The 22,171-nt window shown below is 42.0% G+C and overlaps 1 protein-coding gene across 6 annotated transcripts in view; it reads left to right on the top strand.

Annotated features, from left to right (window-relative positions):
- Window positions 1–2,349: 2,349 nt before the first annotated feature.
- The window catches only part of NUP107 (nucleoporin 107), a 46,557-nt gene continuing 26,735 nt past the window's right edge, over window positions 2,350–22,171 (top strand). Inside the window, exons 1-12 of one of the 6 annotated variants that reach the window (XM_006026962.3) lie at window positions 2,350–2,430; window positions 5,851–5,936; window positions 7,248–7,337; window positions 7,637–7,752; window positions 9,835–9,970; window positions 10,374–10,477; window positions 13,010–13,137; window positions 14,595–14,643; window positions 15,970–16,041; window positions 16,552–16,640; window positions 17,752–17,830; window positions 22,070–22,169. In XM_006026962.3, the coding sequence (XP_006027024.1) occupies window positions 2,423–2,430; window positions 5,851–5,936; window positions 7,248–7,337; window positions 7,637–7,752; window positions 9,835–9,970; window positions 10,374–10,477; window positions 13,010–13,137; window positions 14,595–14,643; window positions 15,970–16,041; window positions 16,552–16,640; window positions 17,752–17,830; window positions 22,070–22,169 (1,057 nt within the window). In that variant the 5' untranslated portion in view covers window positions 2,350–2,422. The other 5 variants (XM_014521477.2, XM_014521478.2, XM_014521480.2 and 2 more) reach the window with 5 other exon arrangements.

Below are 22,171 nucleotides of genomic sequence, written 5' to 3'. Positions count from 1 at the left end.
AAGATCTTGCACCCTACCTACTGCCAAGAGTAAGGGAAGCAACACAATGTGCTTATTGCTTGCTTGTACTGGAGAGAGTTCAAGTAAATGTTTTGCTTCTGCTAGTTTTCCTGTGTTCTTGTATGATGGATTTCTTACTGTTGGTTTTTAATAATCATTTTAATGGCTTTTTCTTTGGGAGAGCAGGTATTTTTCTTAGCAACTCGTGACTTGTTAAAGCAGAGATAGGCAAAATGGGTGATCCGGCTAGCAGCTGGACTCCATTTCCCAGCAGCCCCTGCCTGTGCGGCTGGGGCCAGTCTCCATGGACACCCCAGCAGCAGATTTGCCATGATCATGGAAACCCTGGCCTCCCATCGAGACCAGCACTGACAGGGCAAACAGCAGGGTGCAGAGCTGCTCTGGAGCTGGGCTGGGATCTTTCAGCAGTGACGTGATCCTGAGCCAGGGCAGAGAGCTGTGATCTGCAGCATGCATGCCCCGGACTGGGGTGTGCAGGTCATGGCTCTGGATCACGCTGTCACAGCTGAAAGATCCCAGCTCAGCTCCAAAGCAGCTCTCTGCCCTGCCAGCAGGGGAGGTGCTGGGGGTGGGGCTTGAAGCAGCTAGAGCAACCCCTCAATTCCCCACAGCCACCCCTCCCAGGGAGGCTTTCTCCTTTGCCCACCCTACACAGATGGCAGCAGCTGAGCCTGTCCTGCTCCTGCCCCTAGTACAGCCTCCCCCCACTCCACCAGGAAGAAACTGGTACTGTGGCTGCCTGCCAGTGCTGCTGGGCCTGGTCTCTATGGAAACCCTGCCCCCTACCGTCATGGGGCAACTGCTGCTGGGTTCTGCATGGAAACTGGCTCCAGCCACAGAGCAGGGGCTACTGGGAAACGGAGTCCACTGCTGGCTGGATCTGGCCCATGGGTTGGACTTTGCCTGCCTGTGTTAAAGCTTTATTTTCATATGGTGTAAGACTCGATGATAGGTGCCCCAGATGGCTCAAAACCCCTTTTGTGCATCTAGTCCTGAAATGTACTGGCATAATTGTGGGTGACCCTTATCTATTGAAAATTGGTCTGATTTAAATTACTTGGAACTAACTCCTGGCATTGTCCACCAGCAATGATAAACTATTATCAGGTAGGTGTAACTAAATAATGTAAAAAACCCACTATTTCTTATTTACTGTGCTTAAGGACAACCAAGCATGGTTCAGGTGCTCATGGCTGAAGTAAATAAATTAAAAAAAAAAAAAGCAAAAAGGTAGGGAGGGGAAGGTCTCAACCAATGGGGGCAGATGAGGAGTGTGGGGGGTTTGCCTTCCTTTGCAGAGTTGGGGTATTGCCCTCTACCCGAGACCTCTTCAAACTTTTTTTTTTTTTTTTTTCAATCCTTGTAAGTGTTGACAATGTTTTACAGAACTAGGATGTTGGCTGCTTTACCATAGGATGTTAGGTTTGTGCTTGTGCCAGGGTAGTGAAGGAATAAAAAGGGTAGCGGAGTTAACTTACAGTTTTGTCAGATGGTTTGGATAGGGCTGGACTAGCTAACCCTGGAAGTCCCCATCCCTCCTGCCTTCTCTAGGATCCTGTCCCTAAAGGGCTGACGTAGCATCTTCACCCCTCTCTACTCGCCTTGTTCTGCTGCAACAACGTTAGCCACCAGCCCCATCGGCGTGCGAGCTTCTGTGGATCGTGTACCTAAATCTCAAGCCCTCTGGCTTTAGGCTTGCACTAGGATGCCTGCCAGTAGACTTGGGAGTATCTGAATTCCTGGAGTGACAGCCCGGGACGGAGGATGCCCGCCGGTTGTAGCATCCTGCATGATGTTTTGAAGAGATTGAGTTCTGCCTGCTCAATCAATGGGGTTTTCAGAACAATTTGAGTTCTGACCAGTTAGTATGATTTGGCTGACTTGATCCGGAACACGAAATATATTAATTGGAGAAAAAAATCAGTACAAACCTGTGCCTGCAACAAGCAGGCTATGCTGCCAGAGGAGCTCTGAGTGCAAGATGCACTGAACTCTGCAGGCAGGAGTGACGCGGGGGGCAGCCCCCCGGCCCCACCTATTCCTAGGGGCGGGCGTGCCCCAGCGCTGTTTGCTGCTCAGGCCTGATGCCTGGCGTAAGACTCGCTTGAGAGGAGCATTAAGCTTCACTGACAGCCCCCGACCCCCAGCAGGCCGCACAGGAAAGGCGCCCCTTGCACCAGAGCTCAGAGACGTAGCCCACCCGAGCCACCGCAGGCTAATGTGCACATGCGCGCACCCACAGTTCCGCCTCGTCCATCGCAGGCAGCAGCGCGCAGGCGCAAGGTAGGAGGCGCATGCGCCTTCCGCGCGCGGCGCCGGTGTGGGGTCAGCTTCCGGTGGCGGGCGGGCGCTTCCGGAACGCGGGAAGGCTCAAGTAGTGGCCGCGGCGGGGGCTGCCGGCATGGACGGGTGAGCGCCTCTCCTCCCTCGTCCCCCCAGCCAGCGCCGGACGGAGGTGGCCAGGGGCTCCCTTGCCCGATGCGCTCAGGGCGGAGGGAGGCGCGGGCTGCGCGATAGTTGCTCCCCTGGCCTGGGCTGCCGGTGGCTGCGCTGGCGCGGCCTCCCCTCGGGGCTCGTGTTGGAGGCCTCCGCTTGGTCGCTTGTCCGGTGTTGCTCTTGCGCCGGCTCCAAGAGCTCGCGGAGGGGCTGTGCCGCCCCTCGTATGGTGCCCCCGCCGCAGGACCGCCTTCCCTCAGCGGACTGACAGCGGAGCTGCGGTTTTGGCAGCTCGTTCCCGGCCTGGGCGAGAGCCGCTGCCACCGCCGGTTTCCCGACCAAATAGCAGGGCACTCTGCCGGCGCGCGTTGCTTCTTCTTGTGCTGGCGGGGAAGCGCCCTCCTTGTTCACACACGCACCGTCTTGCTAGTCTGCGTTTGTTGACACCGTGCGTTTCAGTGCCCCTTAGCGCTAGGAGGTACATGTGGGAGGGAAGGAAATGTGTTGAAGGAGGGGTGTACCCTGAAAGCAGCATCTCTGGGAGACTTAGTGTTGAGGCAGGTGCACAGTTGAGGAAAGGGGGAGTGAGAGCTCTGCAGGAGGATGTGAGCAGGCATAGCAGTGTGGTATTCCTGAATGCAACGGGAGCAGGACTGCGGCGTCCTCTGGGTTAGGTTCAGAAAAAAGCTATGAGAGTGATTATGTTGAAAGGGTTGAAATTGGCTCTGAGGCTAGGTAGTGCACTTGCCAGGCTAGGTGACTGGCTCTGAGTGCAAGATGCATCCAGAGTCTATTAATGGACGGCACTGAGTCAACACAGGGGAAGGTGACCAGTGGCATTCCTCAGGATTCAGTGCTCGGACTAGTGCTTTTCAACATGTTTATCAGTGATTTGGATTTGCATGTGAAAAGCAGACTGGCGAAGCTCGTGGACGACACCAGATAACGGGGGAGCACAGTCACACTGGAGGACTGTGCTGGGGCTGGGGATATAGGACAGGCCTGGACAGGCTTGCAAGGTAGGTGGATCAAAACCTGATGATGTTTAACACTGAGAAATGTAAAGTGCTCCATCGTTATTCCATTGAGGAATAATCCACAGCACACTTATAGGCTTGACAGTGCTATACTTGCCAGCACCGCAGCTGAAAGAGATCTGGAGGTTGTAACAGATCACAGAATGAACGTGAGCCACCAATGTGATGCTGTAACTGACAGAGCAAATCAAACACGAGTATGCATCTACCGATGTATCTCAAGCAGGACTAAGCCTGTTCTTCTCCCACTCTACTCGGCCTTGGTGATACCATAGCTGGAGTACTGTGTTCAGTTCTGGGCGCCACACTTCAAGAAGGATGGGGAGAAGCTCAAGGTTGTCCAAAGGAGGGCCACATGCATGATTAGAGGTCTGGAGAGCAGGTCATACAAGGAAAGGCTAAATGACATGGGTCTGTTCAGCCTGGAGAAAAGAAGACTTAGAGGGGCCTCGGTGGCAGCTTCTAAGTATATCAGGGGTGCACAGCAGGGCCTGGGGGAGCATCTGTTCACCAAGGCACCCTCAAGGGGAAGGCAAGAAACAACAGCCACAACAACAGATTGAAGATCGTTTGAGATTGGACGTAAGGAGAAACTTCTTCACCATTCAAGTGTTGAGGGTCTGGAACAGACTCCCCCCAGAGGTGGTACAGTCACCTACCCTGGAGACCTTAAAAAAATGATTTGACATGCACCTTGCTGGGGTCATTTGACCCCGGCAGTATTTCCTGCCCAAGTGCAGGGGAGCTGAACTCAATGATCTTCTGAGGTCTCTTCCAGCCTCTAACATCTATGAAAAACTGCCAGGGGTTTTAACAAGGGTTGAAAAAAAATGTGTTATCAGAGTTCAGTTTATTTGGTTTATATCAGAGAAGGCAACGAGGTTAGGGCTATCTGGGGAAGAGTTTTTGAGTGTACACATACCTTGTAGAAAAAGCTACAAGGAGGCACGGGGATCAGAAGTTGGGAGCTCACATAGCTTCAACTAGAAATGAGGTGCAATGAGGGTAATTAACCAATGGAACAACTTATCTGCAGATATGGGGTAGTCTGTCATGTGATGTCTCTAAATCAAGGTGAGGTATCTTTCTAAAGGAATGTGGTAGTTCAGGGGTGTCATTGTAGGGTGGATCTGGCTTGCAGAGCTGTGTCATCTGGCATATGGGGCTCCTGAAGGGGTTGGGAACTTGGGGGTGAGCAGGGGTGAGGCCTTCCTCTGAGTTTCAGAGTATGAAGTCCCACTGGGAATGTGTTTTGGCAGGGTGAGCAACAGCTGTATTAAGCTTTGATTCCCTGAAATGTCTGAGCCTCTGCATAAACTGCCTGTTTAATGCCACCACTGCTTTGCCCTGCTGCTGGAGATCTGGATCCAGGAGCCCTGCAGTCCAGATCCAGCTGGGGGTGGTGTGGGGGAAATGAGCCAATCAACTTTGACAGCCCTGCTATAGTTCAAACAAGTTGAGCACTCGGATCAGGAATTGCTGTGGGAGTTCCTTAGGTCTGTGCTGTACAGAAGTGTCTCAGTGTGGAGGCTGGTCTCTTCAGGCCTTTGAACTTACTCATCTAAGTGAAGTTCCAGTTTTGTCTGTGCATGTAAATTGACTTCTTGGATTCTGAAGCTTCCCACAGAGTCTAGGAACCTTACAAATATTACGTATTTGGGGGTCTATATGCAGTTTGCATTTCACAAGCATTTTGCTGCATGGGAAAGCTAAATCTTCCCTTCTCCTTAGCACAGGTCAACTTCATGGGTCAAAGATAAATCAAAATATTTGGGGAAAGAATCAAAGGTGTGAGTTCACTTCATTCTTTATTTTAAATATCATCTCTCATAAACCCATTATGTGACTTGTTTAAGCTTTTTCAAAAAGATTCTGTTCTCATGTAAAATCAGCTAGTATTAGAACTTCAGCATAAATGTTCAAGTTTGTCAGATGTTAGTTAAAATTGGACTAGCTGTGGGAGGGACTACTGTGCACCTGTTAGAATATTTTCCGTGAGTGTGAAGTTAGTTACTTAATATTTGTACCGTAATCTTTTCAGCACTGTGGAGAACTTGTTGCTTCTCAAGCATTTCCCTCTTCTTTTCAGTTAAAGGACATTGCTGGATAGAAACAACCGCAAGAGTTTGGGGCTGGGTGGGGGGGAGGGTGAGGAGAGGGGGTTATTTTGAGAAAATAGTTTCTTTTTAATTTCATAAAATACTGGCTACACTTATTTACTTTTCTAAAGTATTTGAAAGTAGTTATTGATCGTACAATCTAATTAGCAAAAGAAAATAGAATGCTTCTCCCATAGTTTGTCCTGCTTAAATCTGTTTACTTGTATTTGTTTGTTTACTCCATTTCTGTTTTGTAGGACTGATTTTGGAAATGTGGCATCCCCACAAGATGCGGAGATGACTAGGCCTGCTCGAAAACAGAGTTCTCAAAAAAGAGTTTCTAGTATCCTTTCTCTGTCAAGGTTTTTGTGTGTTTGTGAAACCCCTAATATTCTGACTGCACCATGGAATAGTTATTTTTTCTTGGTTTTGGCTTATAGCAATTATGGCTCCCATGAGATCTAGTTAATTTCAACTGCTATAGAGTACTGTATTGTATTCCTTGAAATGATGCACATTTGAAATAACACTAGTATGAAACTTGCATTTTCTTGTCCTGTACATTCATAATATAAAGGAACATCAATAACTTTGAAATATCACTCACTAACTTTGAAATACCACTTCTAAGACCTTTAAATCTACTGTTCGAAAGTAGTGTGTGTTTACTGGTGAAAGATTACATAGTAAAAACAATCCCCCTGTCTCTCAACAGCATTTGTATTTTGTCAATTTTACTGTATCCAACATATAGCCAGTTATTCCTATTTTATGCATGTTTGTCAAACTGAAAGAGGTAGAAAAAATTGGTAGTGAGAATTCGGAGTAACACTTGGAATGTTTTAATTCTGTCTTTTGTGTTATTATTTTAGATTCTAGTTCAGTTTCCCTTTAAAATTTTTCAACATTATTAGAAAACTTGGGGGTTTTGATTTAGCAAATGAATATAATTGACTATGGAAATGGAGATGTTAATATTTCATTTTCACAATAGCTATTTTATTGTTAGAACCATTTTGTATAAATTTAATGAATGCAATAGTAATTATCTGATTTTGATGGTAAAAAAATTCTAGTGCGTCTGTTCTTTCTGTTACTTTCTGGAACTACTGCAAAATTAGCTTAATAAGGTGGTGGCCCTTTTTGTTGTTCCATTTCCAAATCATCAGGCCAGAAGTAAAATTGACAGGATTCATGTCAGTTTCCTGTTGCTGATATTGCTTGGGAAATGTGCAGTATAAGCAGGCAGGGCACTGTGAGCAGTAGATGGCAGCTCTGTTCCAGCTCCAGACCATGCTGTCTCCACCACAAGATCCTGGTCCCAGAGCAGCTCCCTGCCCAGCTGCACACCCTGCCAGTACTGCATGGAAACCTATGGCCCTGCCACTCCTGGAGTCTCCATGGAAATCCAGCTACAGCAACACAGGCAGGGGCTGCTAGGAAATGGGGTCCGTTGCAGACCCAGTGCAGCCCGTGGGCTGGAATATGCCCACTCCTGGGTTAGATGTACATACCTGAAGTGCTTTGCAATTTTTTTTTTAATGGTAGTAGAAGAGATAATTTGCTTATCTGATAAAGTATTTCAGTAGTAGTTCTGTTATTAGTAAATATGAAACAAAGTTTAGGAGACTTTTTTTCTTAACTTGTTCAACAGGTCTTGCATCCTTGGATGACAGTCCTGGTAGTGTAACACCAAAGAACCAATTGGTTCCCCAAACTCCGGTATCATTATTTCATCACCCCTGTAAGAATCCTTTTTCTCCTTTGATGTGTAATTCCATCTATGGTTTACTTGCAGTTTGTGATTCTACACGCATTGTTTTACTTCTTTATATATAAAGTTTGCTGGAGCTGATACTCTCTTTCTGTTCAAGCCTGCTCTCAAAATCCAGAAAATTAATAGAGAATAATTTGAGAGAGAAACTGGTTCACCTTTTTGCACAGTTAATTACAGGACTTTATAAACACTTTTAATCTTGGTTACTAATCATAGGAACTCCCTAGCAAAGCACTCTGGCTTTTAACATTTTCTTTACTTTTCAGTTACTTCACAAACTCGAAGTTCCATGAAGCAGCCAGATGTATCTGCCTTCTTGGGAACAGTAGGGAAATCGCCTCAACTTATGCAGACTACTGGATTTTATGGCAATTTGTCTATGGTATGCACGTTATACTTCATGTTCTCCCTTCTTTGTTCCTATGAATCTTAAAAATGGTAGAATTTCCTAGTGTTTTAAACATAGCTTGACATAAGCAGAAGGTGCACTTAATTGCGTATCAGCTGCATAATTACGGTACATGAATTGTCTTAGGAGGTTGATGCTTTGAGAAATAAATAAGGGTTTTAAAGTGGTATTTTTATTTTACTCTATATGTTAATTTAGTACTCCCAGAACTAAAAGTAAACTGGGGTCATAGATTTGTTGCAAGACACTTGATTTTGCTTGTTATGCTCCCCCAAAATATATGATTTAATAATATTTAGTTAAGTTTTTAACAGAAAAAAAATAGAAAAGTGTTGAACCTTTAAAAATGTTACATTTTCACTTAACCTTCCTTACCATCCCTTTTTGCTAGTATTCACCTTTTCAAAGGAGGATTGTCTTGTTTGACAGCCTTTCAGATGGTGTTAACAATGTCCTTATTTTACCCTGATGGTTACAGAAATTGTTAATGACTAGAAAAATGGCCATGCAGCATGTCTTAATACTCTTGTTTCCTTACATTTACTTTTTAATTTGACTGTAAGTAATCCATCTATACATAGCTTTGTCATTCATAAATGCATTCTTTTGTTTCTAACATCTTTCCTCCCCATTACTTCCACTTGTTTACTACAAGACACTTATGTTGTTAGATTGAAAGTTTTCTGTGGCAAAGACTGCACAAACACATTTTCTAACACAGGACTGTCTACTTGATGGCCCTGTGGCCCACAGGCAGTTAATGTGCAATCTGTGGACCCTGCTGGCTGCCTCTCCTGCTGCTGCACAATGGGGAAGGACCTAGGGCCAGTTCAGCGTGTGTGGCAGGGAGTAGGGGGCTGTGTGCTATCAGTGCAGGCCTCATGGCCAGCAGCCTTTTTAGCAGGGCTGGGGCTGTGTTGCCAGTGAAACAGTGAGTAGGGTCTTGGAGGATGAGAGGAATACCCTGCCTCCACCCAAGCACAGAGAAAAGCCAGAGCTGCGGTGGCACGGAGGTGAGCTGGGAGCATAGCTGCAGCGAAATTTGGGGTGGCTGCAGCCTCCTCCCAGTCCTGCCAGAGCCCACTCTGAGCCCAGCCCCCAGCAAGAAACGCCCCGCGCAGTGCTGGCTCTGGCTCCAGCTCCAGCCCACAGCTGTAGCCTGCCCCACGCCATGCAGATCTGGGGTACCATGCTCCCCCGCCCTCCCGGGCCTGGTGCAAGCAGTGGCAGGAGCTGCCCGCACCCCATGACCTGTGCCTCAGTCCTGCGTGCACCACAATATCGATCCGATATTGGACTGATGTATCAGTACACTTCTATTGTTAAGGAACTAAGTCTGGGAGGTGATGTCTTTGCTACTTTTGGTCAACTTGCTGCTGTGTCATCTGGGCGAATTAACAGGTGTCCCTTTAGTTTTTTTATTTTTTTTAAAATATTTCTATTGTAGCTGCAGATTTAAACCCAAATAATTTGCATAATCCATTTCTGCATGCTCCCTTTTATTTTAAAGATATTCTAATCTGACAATAATATCATATTTTATAATCATTCTGGGAGACTTGAAAACCCCTAATGAAAAGTTCCGGCTTGGATAAATTCTGCTTATATAATTTTTTTTATCTTTGTTCTTTGGGGTCTTTCTCCCAACATTTGGCTTGCAAACAACTTATAAAAGTTGAAATGATTCTGCCTCCTTCTACCTGCCTTGGACACCATAGGACTTTCAAGCAGGTTAAGGATGAAAGCACAAAAGGGTCGGGGTGGGGGGGGGAATGTGTTTTAAGCTCAGGAGTCAAATACTGCACACTTCATACGAGACACAAAGATCTTGCTGATTTAACCTGAATAAATTAAGCTGAATCTTCTGTCACATCTGCTTGTACACTTTAAGAGGCATGTGCGTCATGTATGAAAGGTGATCAATTCATTCTGCATTTCAAGTGCTACTCTGCTTATGGCTACAAGACCTAATAATAGCCTGGAGTTAGGCTTATGACAGTCTGAGATGTCTTTTTGTTGTTTATTTTCCTTTTGCTGTTCTGTGTTGTTTTTTAGATGGATGAGAGTAATTGGACAGTTGCAGTCACACCTCACCGTACAGGAATATTTGCAAACTTGGACTTGTCCAATATGACTGAAGATATCACAATGAGTGCTGTGCTGTTGCGTGAAGATGATCCTGGAGAAGCTGGTGAGATGACTTGAAGTTTTTATTAAAAAGCTAAGAGCAGTATTTTTGACTGTGGCATGCTGACCTGTGTGCTCTCTCTACTTTATTTTCCTCATTCTGCTGCTAGTTGATGAGAGAGCTCCTAAAGTGTCTTTCCCACTTATTAGAACTTTGTGAGACTTTAGTGTGAGCAGATAACGTTCCATACAACATTGGTCACAGACAGTCGATGACAATTCATATTGGCATTGTTTGCTTTTTACTTTTTCTTGTTATGTTGGATAACATCTGCAAGTGATATGTCATTGTAAAATAGACTTTTGAACTCTCATGGGAAGTCAAGACTTTAAATTTCTCTGTTTGTGAAAAATACTTTTCCTATGGCATTCTGATGTGCCTCATTCTTTTTTTTAATGTGTTGTAGCTACGATGAGCATGTACTTGGATTTTCTGCATTCCTTTTTGAAGCACACTTCAACTACAGTCTTTGAACTTGTAGAAGAATATGAGAATATTTGTAACAGTCAGGTAATTTGTTTGAAATGTTTCTGGAAAGGAGTGTGGTGAAAACTGGTTGCTGAAACTAGGAATTTGTTTTCTTTCAGTTAAGAGGTCACTATACTTAGGACTGATCCCCATAATCTAACGGCTGGATATACCGCATTTGCATGGATATAAGATGACCCTGATTATAAGACAGCCCTCTAATATATAGATTCCATATAGGGAACATTTTATAGATTTGTTATAATTTTCCAAGTATAATGTCTAATTATTGGAGGTTAGCCCTGATTGTGTTTCTCTTCCCACTGCTACAGCCCGGAAAAATAAATATGGAAGGTCAGGTAGCCCCTTGTCCTCTGCCACTCCCCCAGCTGCTTTGCCCTGCAGCCCTTTCCCCTTCCTTACTGTCAGACCCTGCTCTCTCTGAGCACATGGAAGTGAAATTTGAATTTGAAAACACTGACCCTGAAGTAAACATACCTGTAGTAATTTGCACATAGGCAAATTGTTACAGGTACCCATAGACTTAGTTCATCCAGAATTGATGCGGTTTACCCTTTTTGAAACTGCTGCAAGTTTTAGCACAAGTACTTCATAAATATAGTTTTAAGCAGCATTCTTGTACCTACTTATATGTAGTACAAACCATGCATGATATTAGTCCAAACCTAAAAGGGTCATGGTTTACTATGTCGATCATTGGGCTGTGCCTCGGCAGTCACCAGCATTTCATGCCATGATGGCTTCACAGCTCGGCACCATTCAGTGTGTGTGTGCGCGTGCGTGTACTCCACCCACCCACCCAAAGGCTTTATGTGCTAATTAGCCCTCCACTCATGATTGGGAAGCGTGGGGGGGGGGAAGTAATTCATTTATAGTCCTGCTTAGCTTTGGCTGCATTTAATCGACTTACTTGGTTTCCATTGTTGAATATATGCTGCTTTTGGCATCAGTTTAATGATACAGTGTACTTAATAAGGTTTTCTTGTATGCTGCTGTAAGACGAGGAGCTTTTTTCCCCCTATGCTGATTAGGGAATAAAACTTCATCTTGTCTTCAAGTAAATAGAGTAACTTTATTAGTTGTACTAGATACTAGTTTATTAGAAAGGGGTGTTCTTTTAGCTCAGGATTGCCCACAGTACATCCTGCAGACTTTGAAAATGTGGAATATTTATTTGCATTTGTGGGGGGAGATGTTTTGGTTTTTTTGGGGGTGGGGTAAGGTAATTCAAATGTTTCCTGTTTAGCTCCTGGCAAGCTGCCATTACAAGTCTAGGTATCAAACCGTAACCTCCTCTGATTTAGCCTCGTGGTGTTATTAATTTGATGGGCTGTCAGGAATTAATTGGAGCTAAGTGACACTAAGTTTAAAAGGGGGAGGATTTGAGCTACTATGTTTGTAAAACTACTGGTCAGAAAAGAGAAGTAATGCTTTGAACAGAATTTCAGTGTTGATCAAGGGACTTTGCCCCTTGGTGCCTGTTAGACAAAGGAATTAAGGGTAGGAGGTGTGTGTGTGTGTGTGTGTGTGTGTGTGTGTGTGTGTGTAAAATTGTCTGTAGGTTGAGGATCCAGTGTAAAATCCCAGGTTCTTCATGAAAATGCATAATTCAGTCTCGGATATCTGTGTCTGGCCTTTACAGTCCTTGTTTCCTTGTGGATGGGAGAAAAAAGAGAAATAATAAATGGAAACTGACCTTTATGTGAGATTATGGAGTTTGGGATTTAATTTAAAAGGTGGTGATTTCCTTTCTGTGCCTGAAAAAGTAACAAATGAATGTGTTTAACTTCTCTTAATATGTAAAAAATCCAAGGCCAAGCACCTATTAGGTATTTTATTTCTGTTTGAAGTTGGATTGTGCTCCAGGAGAAACATAGCTTTCATTTACAGCTGTAGATAGGAGGATCCTGGGGGGTCTAAAAAAAGCCAAGTAGCTGTTTTTCTATCAGCTTGGGTCTCAGTTTCCAATCAACCCCTGGATAGTTGGTACTTGGCCAACTTGAATATCACCCTCTCAGAAATGTGACTGGTAGGCCAAATTTTAAGTATTTAGTTACAGTTCTTTGAACCCAAGAAAACAGCATTGCTTAACTTATATTCCATTCACTTTTGTCTTCATAATTATTAGAAACTCTTTTAAATAAGTCTAAATTCTACAGAAAGTAGCATCTTGGGTCCCCAAAATTTACCTGGAGTAAGTAGGCAAGTACATTTTTTCAAGAGCCACATATAGTCTCACAGATAAAATAGGACTTTTCAGTGTTCAGGATTAATGTTTATTACTACTTTTTTTGTTCTGTTTTCTGTGCTTGATTGGCAGGGCCTTGATCTCATTTGAGATCTTTAAACTCTGTCATAACGATAATAATAGTTGTTCACACAGTCTGTATAGGCTTAGTATGTCTGCTCCCAACTGAGATGAAAGATGCTTACCTTAAAAGCTGTCTTAGGCATCAAGTGAGAGCACTCAGGGCAATGAAAAAATTGATTTAACAGGCATGCAACAAAATAAAAAATGGGTAACCTTCTGTGTGCAATATGTATTTTTGTCAGGTGAATGTACTGGGGAAAATAGTTTACCGAGCAACTCCTGGACAGCAGAAGTTTTCAAAAACTGCCAGTGTGCTGTGGCTTCTCAAGCAAGAAATGGTAACATGGAGACTGCTCTCCTCACTCTATAGGTAATTCTTTTTTAAAAGCAGTTCAGTTATAGTTCTGCAGTGACTTGCTGTATTTTTTCTAAGTTGACCATTTCCACCCTCCCTTCAAGAAAACATAAACATTATACTTAACTTCAACACTGGATCAACCAATAAATGGACTTTTTGTACTTTTATTTGTTTTTGTTCACACAATAAAAATACCAGATCAGATTTATTCAGTGCATTTTAAAAAATTATTATTAATTTTAATATTTTCAGTGCATTTAAACTTTTGGGTCCTTTTCTTAGATATCCGATTCTCCTGTGTGACTTTGTAGAGATAGTAGAAGTACGTCTGTGGCTTTTGACTTGTATACAGGGAAAGTTGCTCATCCTTAAATTCAGTCTGAAAAGAATGGGTTTGATTTGTATGCAGAGCCAAGTTTATAATTAGAAGAATATGGTTGTCATTTGGTTGTAGGGCCTATCAGACTACAAATTTGGAGGCTGGAAGAAGGATAATTAAGCCATGTTTCTTAGCGGGAAATGCATAATAGCCATATAAACCAGTTTTCCCAAACACAATGAATGTATTTGGTGTCTTCTAGCAATTATTATTTTTCAATAAGTTTGATAGTATTCCAGGTATAGTTTGGGTCCAGATAAACTGACTGAGGCACAGTAATCTATCTCGGAAATTCGTAGTTGTTCACGTGTGGCTTGTCCTTGAGCATTATTAAACGCTTCCCTTCTCCCAAAGTACAGTATATTTTTGCTCTGACACACCATAAATGAGTCACTGACCCAACATATGAAAACTAGTTGGTACCAAATGTAAGGAGTCCATTCTTTCTTCTTCTTCAACCTGGCTTTGTGAGTCATTTGCTTCACATTTTTTTTCTTGGAGAGCAAAATGAAGTCATTCCTGACAGGAGTGCTCTAGAATTGCTTTTCAGGAAGAAAGAAGTTGATGCTTCTGTAGCAGAATCTTCTGTTCAAAACTGGCTTAATAAGAATGCTTGATGTTCTCCATAATTGTTGTCTCTAGCTTTACTCTTCTCTGTCAGTTATTTCCTAGGCTCTTCACTCAAGTATTTTAAAATAAAATAAGAGAAATGGAGCACTTGCTTAAATTCTTCTCTTCAGCTTTAAATCTGACATTAACAATTACATTTTTTTTTCACCAGTCATATAGTCTATGTTAAATTCATCTTCTTTATTAAGAACTGTCGTGCATTTATGCTAAGCAGTGCAGTTTAAGTCTTTTAATTTAATATCCATTTATTGATGGAAATAATGTGTATGTTCAAACTGGTAAGTAGCCACCCAGTTGTATTACTGTTTTACTTCCTAGCATGTAAATTAAGTGTAGGAATATTTCTAAAGTTGTTTTTACAATAAGTTAGTACTTCTGGTTGAAATAACATCTTGTTATATTCTGGATGAATTAACAATCTTAGTATTAACTTTGATAATATTTGTGCTTCACTTTTTAGAGATAGAATACAGTCTGCCCTAGAAGATGAAACTGCGTTTGATATTGCAGTAAGTTTTGTGCTATAGCAAGCCTTTTCAAGCTTTAAAATTTAAAACCACTTGTCTACATTGTTTGCTATCTAAGTGTTCTACTTGAAGGTTGAAAGTAAAAGTGAATATAAACAAATTGAAACTGATTCCATTATCCAAGTGGAGATGAAGATTTAAAAACTGCATATTTATAACATGGAATCCTCATGTGTACAATTGGAAGTGACTGGTTCTGAACCTTTTTAGATTCACAGCACCTCTCATCAGACTTGAGGCACCCCTGTGAACTTTTGTGAACTCAGTGGCACCCTATTTCAAAAACAAATGTATTTATACCTCCTTGCAGAGGGAGCAGGCAGTGGGGGTGGAAGAACAGCTAGGCAGGGAGAGCCTGATCCTGTCCCAGCACCCTGGTTGAAAATCACTGTTATGAGTAGATGTTTGTCCATTCTGACACGTTCTATCAACCTAGACTATGATATTCCTCGGGATAGGCAAGAGTTCAGACACTTCCTTGAAGTACTGTTTTATCGCGGAGTCTCAGGATTTCTAATATTTCACAATCTTTATTCCTTTAGAGAAGCTGGAGTTTTGAAACCCCTTTCTAGGCTGCATGTCTCCTTGCTCTTTGTATAACAAAGTACTGTTGTAATCTGTGCTGATAGAATAAATTTAGAAAGATAAAATAATTTTGTGAAATGTGAACTGCAGATACTCTTTTTTGTCTTGCAACATCAGTAGAAGCTATTTTAATTCAGGAGGGAAGTGCCTATCAGCATATCTAAATTAAATTTATCTCTGCCAAAAATCAACCTCCTTCCTACAGTTTGTCCTCCCACCCTTTCTCTGCAAAAATGAATAAATAAAAAAACCCAAAAAAACCTTTACATCTTTTTGATAATAGAGATAAATTTATATGGAAGGAGAATCTTAGAATCTTATGTATGCTTAATTCCATTTTTGTTTTATACTGTTATGTGGGGTGCTAAGAGTCTTGGATAAATAGCCCTTTTTATTTTTATTCAAATCTGAAAAGGATACTTGAACAACCTAACCAGACTCATGAAGAACCATTATTTGGTGTCATCATCTAATTTGTAACAAATTGATTCTTCAGTCATACTTCTCCATGACTTTATTTCTTAATATAAAGCTTCCTCTCAAGTGAGAGAAGCAATACAAACAATATTAAGTCTTTCCTAAATATCACATTTACCAGTTTCCTACAAGTATTTTCCCCTCTAGTTTTGTCTATTCAGAAAACAATATGGCATATTGCATGTATTCTAGTGACACACATCTTCTTATACGCTCCAAAATAATCAGGATTTTTTTCTTAAATAGGTTCTAAATGCTAGTGAAAAGATGGCCGTGAGCATCTTATTTCAGAAGGATTCATTGGTTCGACAGAGCCAGGTAGGACAGAACAATTTTGAGAGAGAGAGATAGGAATAGATAAATTTTGGACATTTGGTACACTTTTTGAGTCATGCAAGTTCTCTGAGGTATTTTAACTCCTAATGTAATAGATTTCTTGATAACTAACTGAATTTTTTTCTATAATCTCAATAGGATCTTACACATACTGTGTGTGAATGGCCTGCTATAGATCAGATGTGCTCTTGAGATGTATATATTAGAAGGGAAGAGGTTTAGCAGTCCCGGGTGCTATGCTTCTCATTCTTTACATATTGAGCTTCTTTAACTGTTAAGCCATATTGCTCTAACTGCAGCCACTAACAGATGTGAGCGCAGGCAGTTCTGCTGGATATTTTGGAAATGAGAGTGGAGTGATATGCAGATAAATGCATTTCAAATTCATTAGTATACATGAACAGACCAGAATACTGTAAGAGTTGGGGGGGTATTGTAACATTTGCAGCAGTGTTGTTTGTTAAAAAATAACCACCCTTCATTTTTTTCCAGCTGGTGGTAGATTGGTTAGAGAGCATTGCCAAAGATGAAATTGGAGATTTTTCTGACAACATTGAGTTTTATGCAAAATCTGTGTATTGGTGAGTCATAGAACCCTTGTGGCTTTTCTTTTCTTGTATTCTTCTTCATTAAGTCTTAGCAATTTGAGAAGGTAAGGTTTAGGTTTTGATTCTAACGGTTGATGCAGGGATTTTCAAGAAAAGAATTAGTGTGTTTCTCTGGGGTTAAGTGCGTGTTAAAGTGAATGGTTTAAGATTAACCTGGGAGTAAATTAATATTTCGTGTGTGTGTGTGTGTGTGTGTGTTACAGTGTCCATGAAGGAAAAGAATTCATTTGCCCATAGTTGTTAGGCTGCTGACATCACTGTGGCTATCCTTTATAGACGTTTCTTCACTGTTGCCATATTCCTCATTTGCTTATTTATAGGATTTTGAAAATACAAACTAGAATATTATTTCTCTCCAGCAAAGTGATATCTGTGTTGTTTGTACAGTGCCCAGTACAATGGAACCTTAATCTCTGTGTTGAGCTTTTTGGGTATATTGCAATGGAAGTAAAAAGTGATATTAGATGGCCACCTGTTAGCCAGGTTGTAGTATTATTTAAGCTGGATAAAGTGGATCATACCATTATGTATTTTTTTTTACAGTGATCACTTTTTACCTTAGTTAATAAACTTTTCACAACAGTAGTTATTGTTTTACACACCATTAGCAATGGGTTTCAAGATAGAAAATATCAAATACCACATGTATCTCTCATCTCTATAATTAATCATATTTTAAAAGCTAATGATGATAAATTCTGAAATATTGAGTTGGTCCTGATCTTAACGTACTGTCCTAGATTTATCTTAGGGTGAATCTTAATATTCTGCTATAAATGGTCTGTGATACTTCATCACACTGGAATGATTCCATAATTTGGACAAGTGAATGATTGGCTTATGAGTTAGGCTTTTGAAAGAGAACTGATCTAGATTAATTGGATCACATACCTTGTGGTGTTACACTTTCATGTTTTCAGATTAATTCAGGTTTACATCTGAATGGTTCTCAGTGTATACAGTTTCCAAACTGTGTCCATTTTGGCTTATGTACTTTTGCTGTCCTTAATCAAAATATGCATTATTTCTTTTTCGATGGTAGCTTAAATGTGTTTCTAAAAATAACTTATTTTGCTGTCTTCAGGGAGAATACTCTACATATCTTGAAGCAGAGACGCCTAAACACACATGTTGGAAGCGGTCGGCCCCTGGTAACTGAATTAGTAAGTATTATTTAAAATGAAGTTTGATTTCAGAGTAGCAGTAAATTGTATATGTGATTAATAGGGTTTTGTTTTTTTTAAATGACACAACTTCCACAAAAATAGATGGGTGGGCTGGGGAAAGGCAATGCTGACCTGGTAAAGAATACAGCTAGTAAACAGTAGAGAAGTTACCTGGAGTTCTCAGATAGGCAGGTTATAATGTGTCATAAATCCCGGTGTCTATATTTAGTCCATGACTTTTTGTATCCAGTAGATCTATGAAGTGAAGTTCATAGTAGAGATAAAGAAATATTAATGCCAAGGCACTGGGAAGATTGCATCTGTAATATTGTGTATAATTCTGCTTGCTCATGTTGAATAGGTGAATTCAAACTGGAACAAGCTTTTAAAAAGTTTAAAATTCACTTTTTTTTTTATTTAAATCAGTTTTTTTTATTTAATTGTATTTTGGGTTTTTTTTGTTAAGATACTTTAAAAAAAAACCTACATAAAGATGATTTTAATTTAAGATATGTTAAAGCTCAAAGATATCATTGTGGAATAGGGATTATAACTGCTAATCATGTACTATTTGAAATGATATATTCATGTAACCACTCTATCCAATGGGACTCAGTGCTCAGTCTAGAAGAGCTCATTAACTATCTCTGTGATGCTTTGTTTCAGTTCTCAGACTGGACTTGTCTCCAGAGATAACATCCCTGTTAACAAAAGTATATGGAGATGAGAGAGAACACCTGATTACCAGGGATCCTGGTTTTCTCCTTTTTTTTAAATTGTAAATTCTCTGATTTAAAAATCACAAATCTGTGATTAAAATTAAATCCCCCAACACAAACCACCCCCCACCCCACTGGTGCTGCTGGTGCCCAAAGGGAAGGTGTTGGGGGAGCCAAATCAGGAAGTGGGGGTTTGCACATGACGGCCACCACCCCAACTCTGCTGCTACACCCCATGCCACATGGCTTTATGGGCAAGCAGCGTGGGGTGTGGCAGTGGCAGCAACAGCGTGCAGGCAGCGCACATGTTGCTTGGCTGGCAGGCTGGTGGGGGGAGTCTCAGGCTCACATGTGGCAGCCACCACTGCTTCTGTGCCACAACTGGCCGCACAGCTCCACAGGGTGGTGGTTGCGTGCTGGCTGGGGGGGCTCTCACACGGGGCTGCCACCACTTCTGCTTGCCTATGAAGCCACGCCTGTGTAGATGCATCCGCTGGGCGCAAGGTGTGTTGTCGTCGTCTCGTCCGTCCGTTCTCTGCTAAAAGGGAAAATCCACATTTTCTCCACGGTAAAAAGGAAGGAATCCATGGTTTTCTCTGTTTTTCCATGGGAAACGGAAAACCCAGATCCCTGCTGATTACCCACCAATCAGCCCTCTTGTCTCTGAAAGTTTGTGTACACAGAGTCAAGCCCTTGCCTCTCTAAAAGTGCAAGGTTTCGAGAAGTTAAACGAATAAAGGACATCAAACAGCAAGAATGCACTTTTTGTAGAAACCAATGATTAAATCTAGGCTTCCCGACCAGTGATGTTAATCATGGTTTGAATCTATTGGATTTAAATAAAATCCACCCTGATGTGGCATTGTTCAGTCCTTGGTTCTTAGTGTCCGGGCAGCTTATGCATGTTTGTCCCCAAGTTTGCCTTATAAAGGTGTTAATTAGATTTCTCTTGAACATGAGGATAGTGAGATCAGAGTGGGTGTGTTTGTTCTGTGAGAATTGTACTCCTAATGGGGTGGAGGCGGGGTGGGTCTCTGTCCTTCATGTTTTTTCTATGAGAGTTCGTAGAACACATTCTACTGTGTAGTTGCTTTGTTGTTTTACCCACCTAGTTGTTCATAGATTCATAGATGTTAGGGTCAGAAGGGACCTCAGTAGATCATCGAGTCCGACCCCCTGCATAGGCAAGAAGTTCTTCCTAATGTCCAGTCTAAATCTGCTCTCTGCTAACTTGTGGCCATTATTTCTTGTAACCCCCGGGGGCACCTTGGTGAGTAGAGCCTCACCAATTCCCTTCTGTGCCCCTGTGATGAGCTTATAGGCAGCCACAAGGTTGCCTCTCAGCCTTCTCTTGCGGAGGCTGAAAAGGTCCAGGTTCTCTAGTCTCTCCTCGTAGGGCAGGGTCTGCAAGCCCTTAACCATATGAGTGGCCCTTCTCTGGACCCTCTCCAGGTTATCCGCATCTCTCTTGAAGTGTGGTGCCCAGAATTGCACGCAGTACTCCAACTGCAGTCTGACCAGCGCCCGATAGAGGGGAAGTATCACCTCTTTGGATCTATTTGTCATGCATCTGCTGATGCATGATAAAGTGCCATTGGCTTTTCTGATGTCTTCGTCACACTGCCGACTCATGTTCATCTTGGAGTCCACTAGGACTCCAAGATCCCTTTCCGCTTCCGTTCCACCAACCAGGTCACTTCCTAGGCAGTAGGTATGCTGGACATTTTTCCTACTTAGGTGCAGCACTTTGCATTTCTCCTTGTTGAACTGCATTCTGTTGTTTTCTGCCCACTTGTCCAACCTGTCCAGGTCTGCTTGCAGGTCTGCTTGTTGTGAGGACACTTGGTACATTGGATCAGCTATATTGCATTTTGGGAAAAGCATGGGTAGGAACCGTGGATTCTGATGGTTTTGTTATGGGGCTGCGGGGGCGTGTTAATAGTAGTGGTAGTGGAGATGTGCTGACAGGTTACACAAGGTTCTTTGGGTAAATGATTATAGATCTTTTATTAGACCAACTCAAATAGTTAGAAAAATTCTTCTTTGCAAGCTTTCGGGTACAATTACCCTTCATCAGGCAGAGGAAGCGTCACAGGTTAAGCATTTCTTGGCAAGGCAAGGCTGTGTTCCACTTGATGTCTGTTAGGCAGTGGAGAGTTTGCTTCTGCTGATGAGTTGAGCAAGGTTAGGGAGCTGTTTGAAAGCCAAGAGCAGAAGGACTAGGAATATTTCTCTCATTGTCTGATCTGTTGACCATAGGCTGTAGTTTGGTGAGTTTTCTGATCACTTTCAGACTACATAGTTGGTCCAGTAAAAGATATTGCCTGAGGAAATGCTTGCCTCTTGCACAATTTCTACCATCACAGCCCCACATTGCTCTTACACCACCATAGAATTATTTGAGAAATGTAGATCCTGTTTTGACAAAATGGAAAGAGCTAGGCATGTTTAGCCTGGCAAGGAGGGGTATTTATTATTTTCCCGTACACACACTAAATACACCAGGGACCAAGGATTTAAACTAAAGGACAACTTTGTCACAAGACCAAATAGGTATCAGCTAGCTATGAATTAAGTTTAGACTGGAAATTAAAAAGAAGTTTCTAACAGTTGGAGAAAATGAGGTTCTGGAACAGCCTTCTCATCGGAGTAGTGAGAGTAAGAAACGGAATGATTTTTTGAGATGTAACTTGATCGGTTATTGGGGATTTTAAGACCTGGATTGGTTTGATTACAGGAGACTCAACTTGATGATCCATAAGTCCCTTCTAATCCTATGTTATTTAGATGCATGGATTTTCTTTCCCTTTCAACCTTTTCCCTTTTTGTAGAAATACTTTCCATCACCTTTTTTTTTTTTTTTTAATTCCCCAAAATATTAGAGATGCCCAAATAAACATCCTTAAACAAGCACTCACAGTACTGATTTGTGAGTTTAGGAACAGTGATATACTTTCTTAATTGAAGGAAACCATGGTAGGAGGGGCTGTTCAAGAAAAGATTGTGATCAAGTTTGTCATTAGCTGTTTTATAGAAGGGAGTATAAGATGCTAATAACTGTGTGAAAGCATACATGTAACTTAAATACATTATTCACAAGAGAGAGAGAGAGAAGTCTGTGCAATGCAAACAAACTTCTATGAATTCCTAGAAAAGAAGGGAGAGATGTTCTGGTGGTTAGAAATGCAAGCGATAAGGAAGGCTGAGGGGTGGGGGAATAATATATAGGTGAAAAGAGCCTGAGGATAAAGGAGTTATGGGTATAGAGATTGAAATTAGTAAACAGGTGAGTAATTGCCCAGGGCTACTGACCGGTGAGTAGGAGAGAAAATGTGTGAGGAAGAAGGAAGAGAGAATAGCATGCCAAATTTTATGCAGCTTGTCAGACTGTTGCCTCAGCAGGGAAAAGTGATTACAGACTGGTTTACTGTCACTTATAATCTTTATGCATTGACAGAGACAAATATCTGCAGTGTGTAGAATAAAGGTTTCATTGATTTATTGCTTTCCCTTGCAGGATCCAGATGCTCCCATAAGACAGAAAATGCCACTTGATGACTTGGATCAGGAAGATGATGCAAGGTTACTCAAGTACCTTTTCACACTTACCAGAGCAGGA

The sequence above is a fragment of the Alligator sinensis genome, unplaced genomic scaffold, assembly GCF_000455745.1.
Source record: "Alligator sinensis unplaced genomic scaffold, ASM45574v1 scaffold506_1, whole genome shotgun sequence".
NCBI classification, from domain to species: domain Eukaryota; kingdom Metazoa; phylum Chordata; order Crocodylia; family Alligatoridae; genus Alligator; species Alligator sinensis.
The sequence above is the reverse complement of the archived record's forward strand: the minus strand, read 5'-3'. Positions and strand labels throughout refer to the sequence as shown.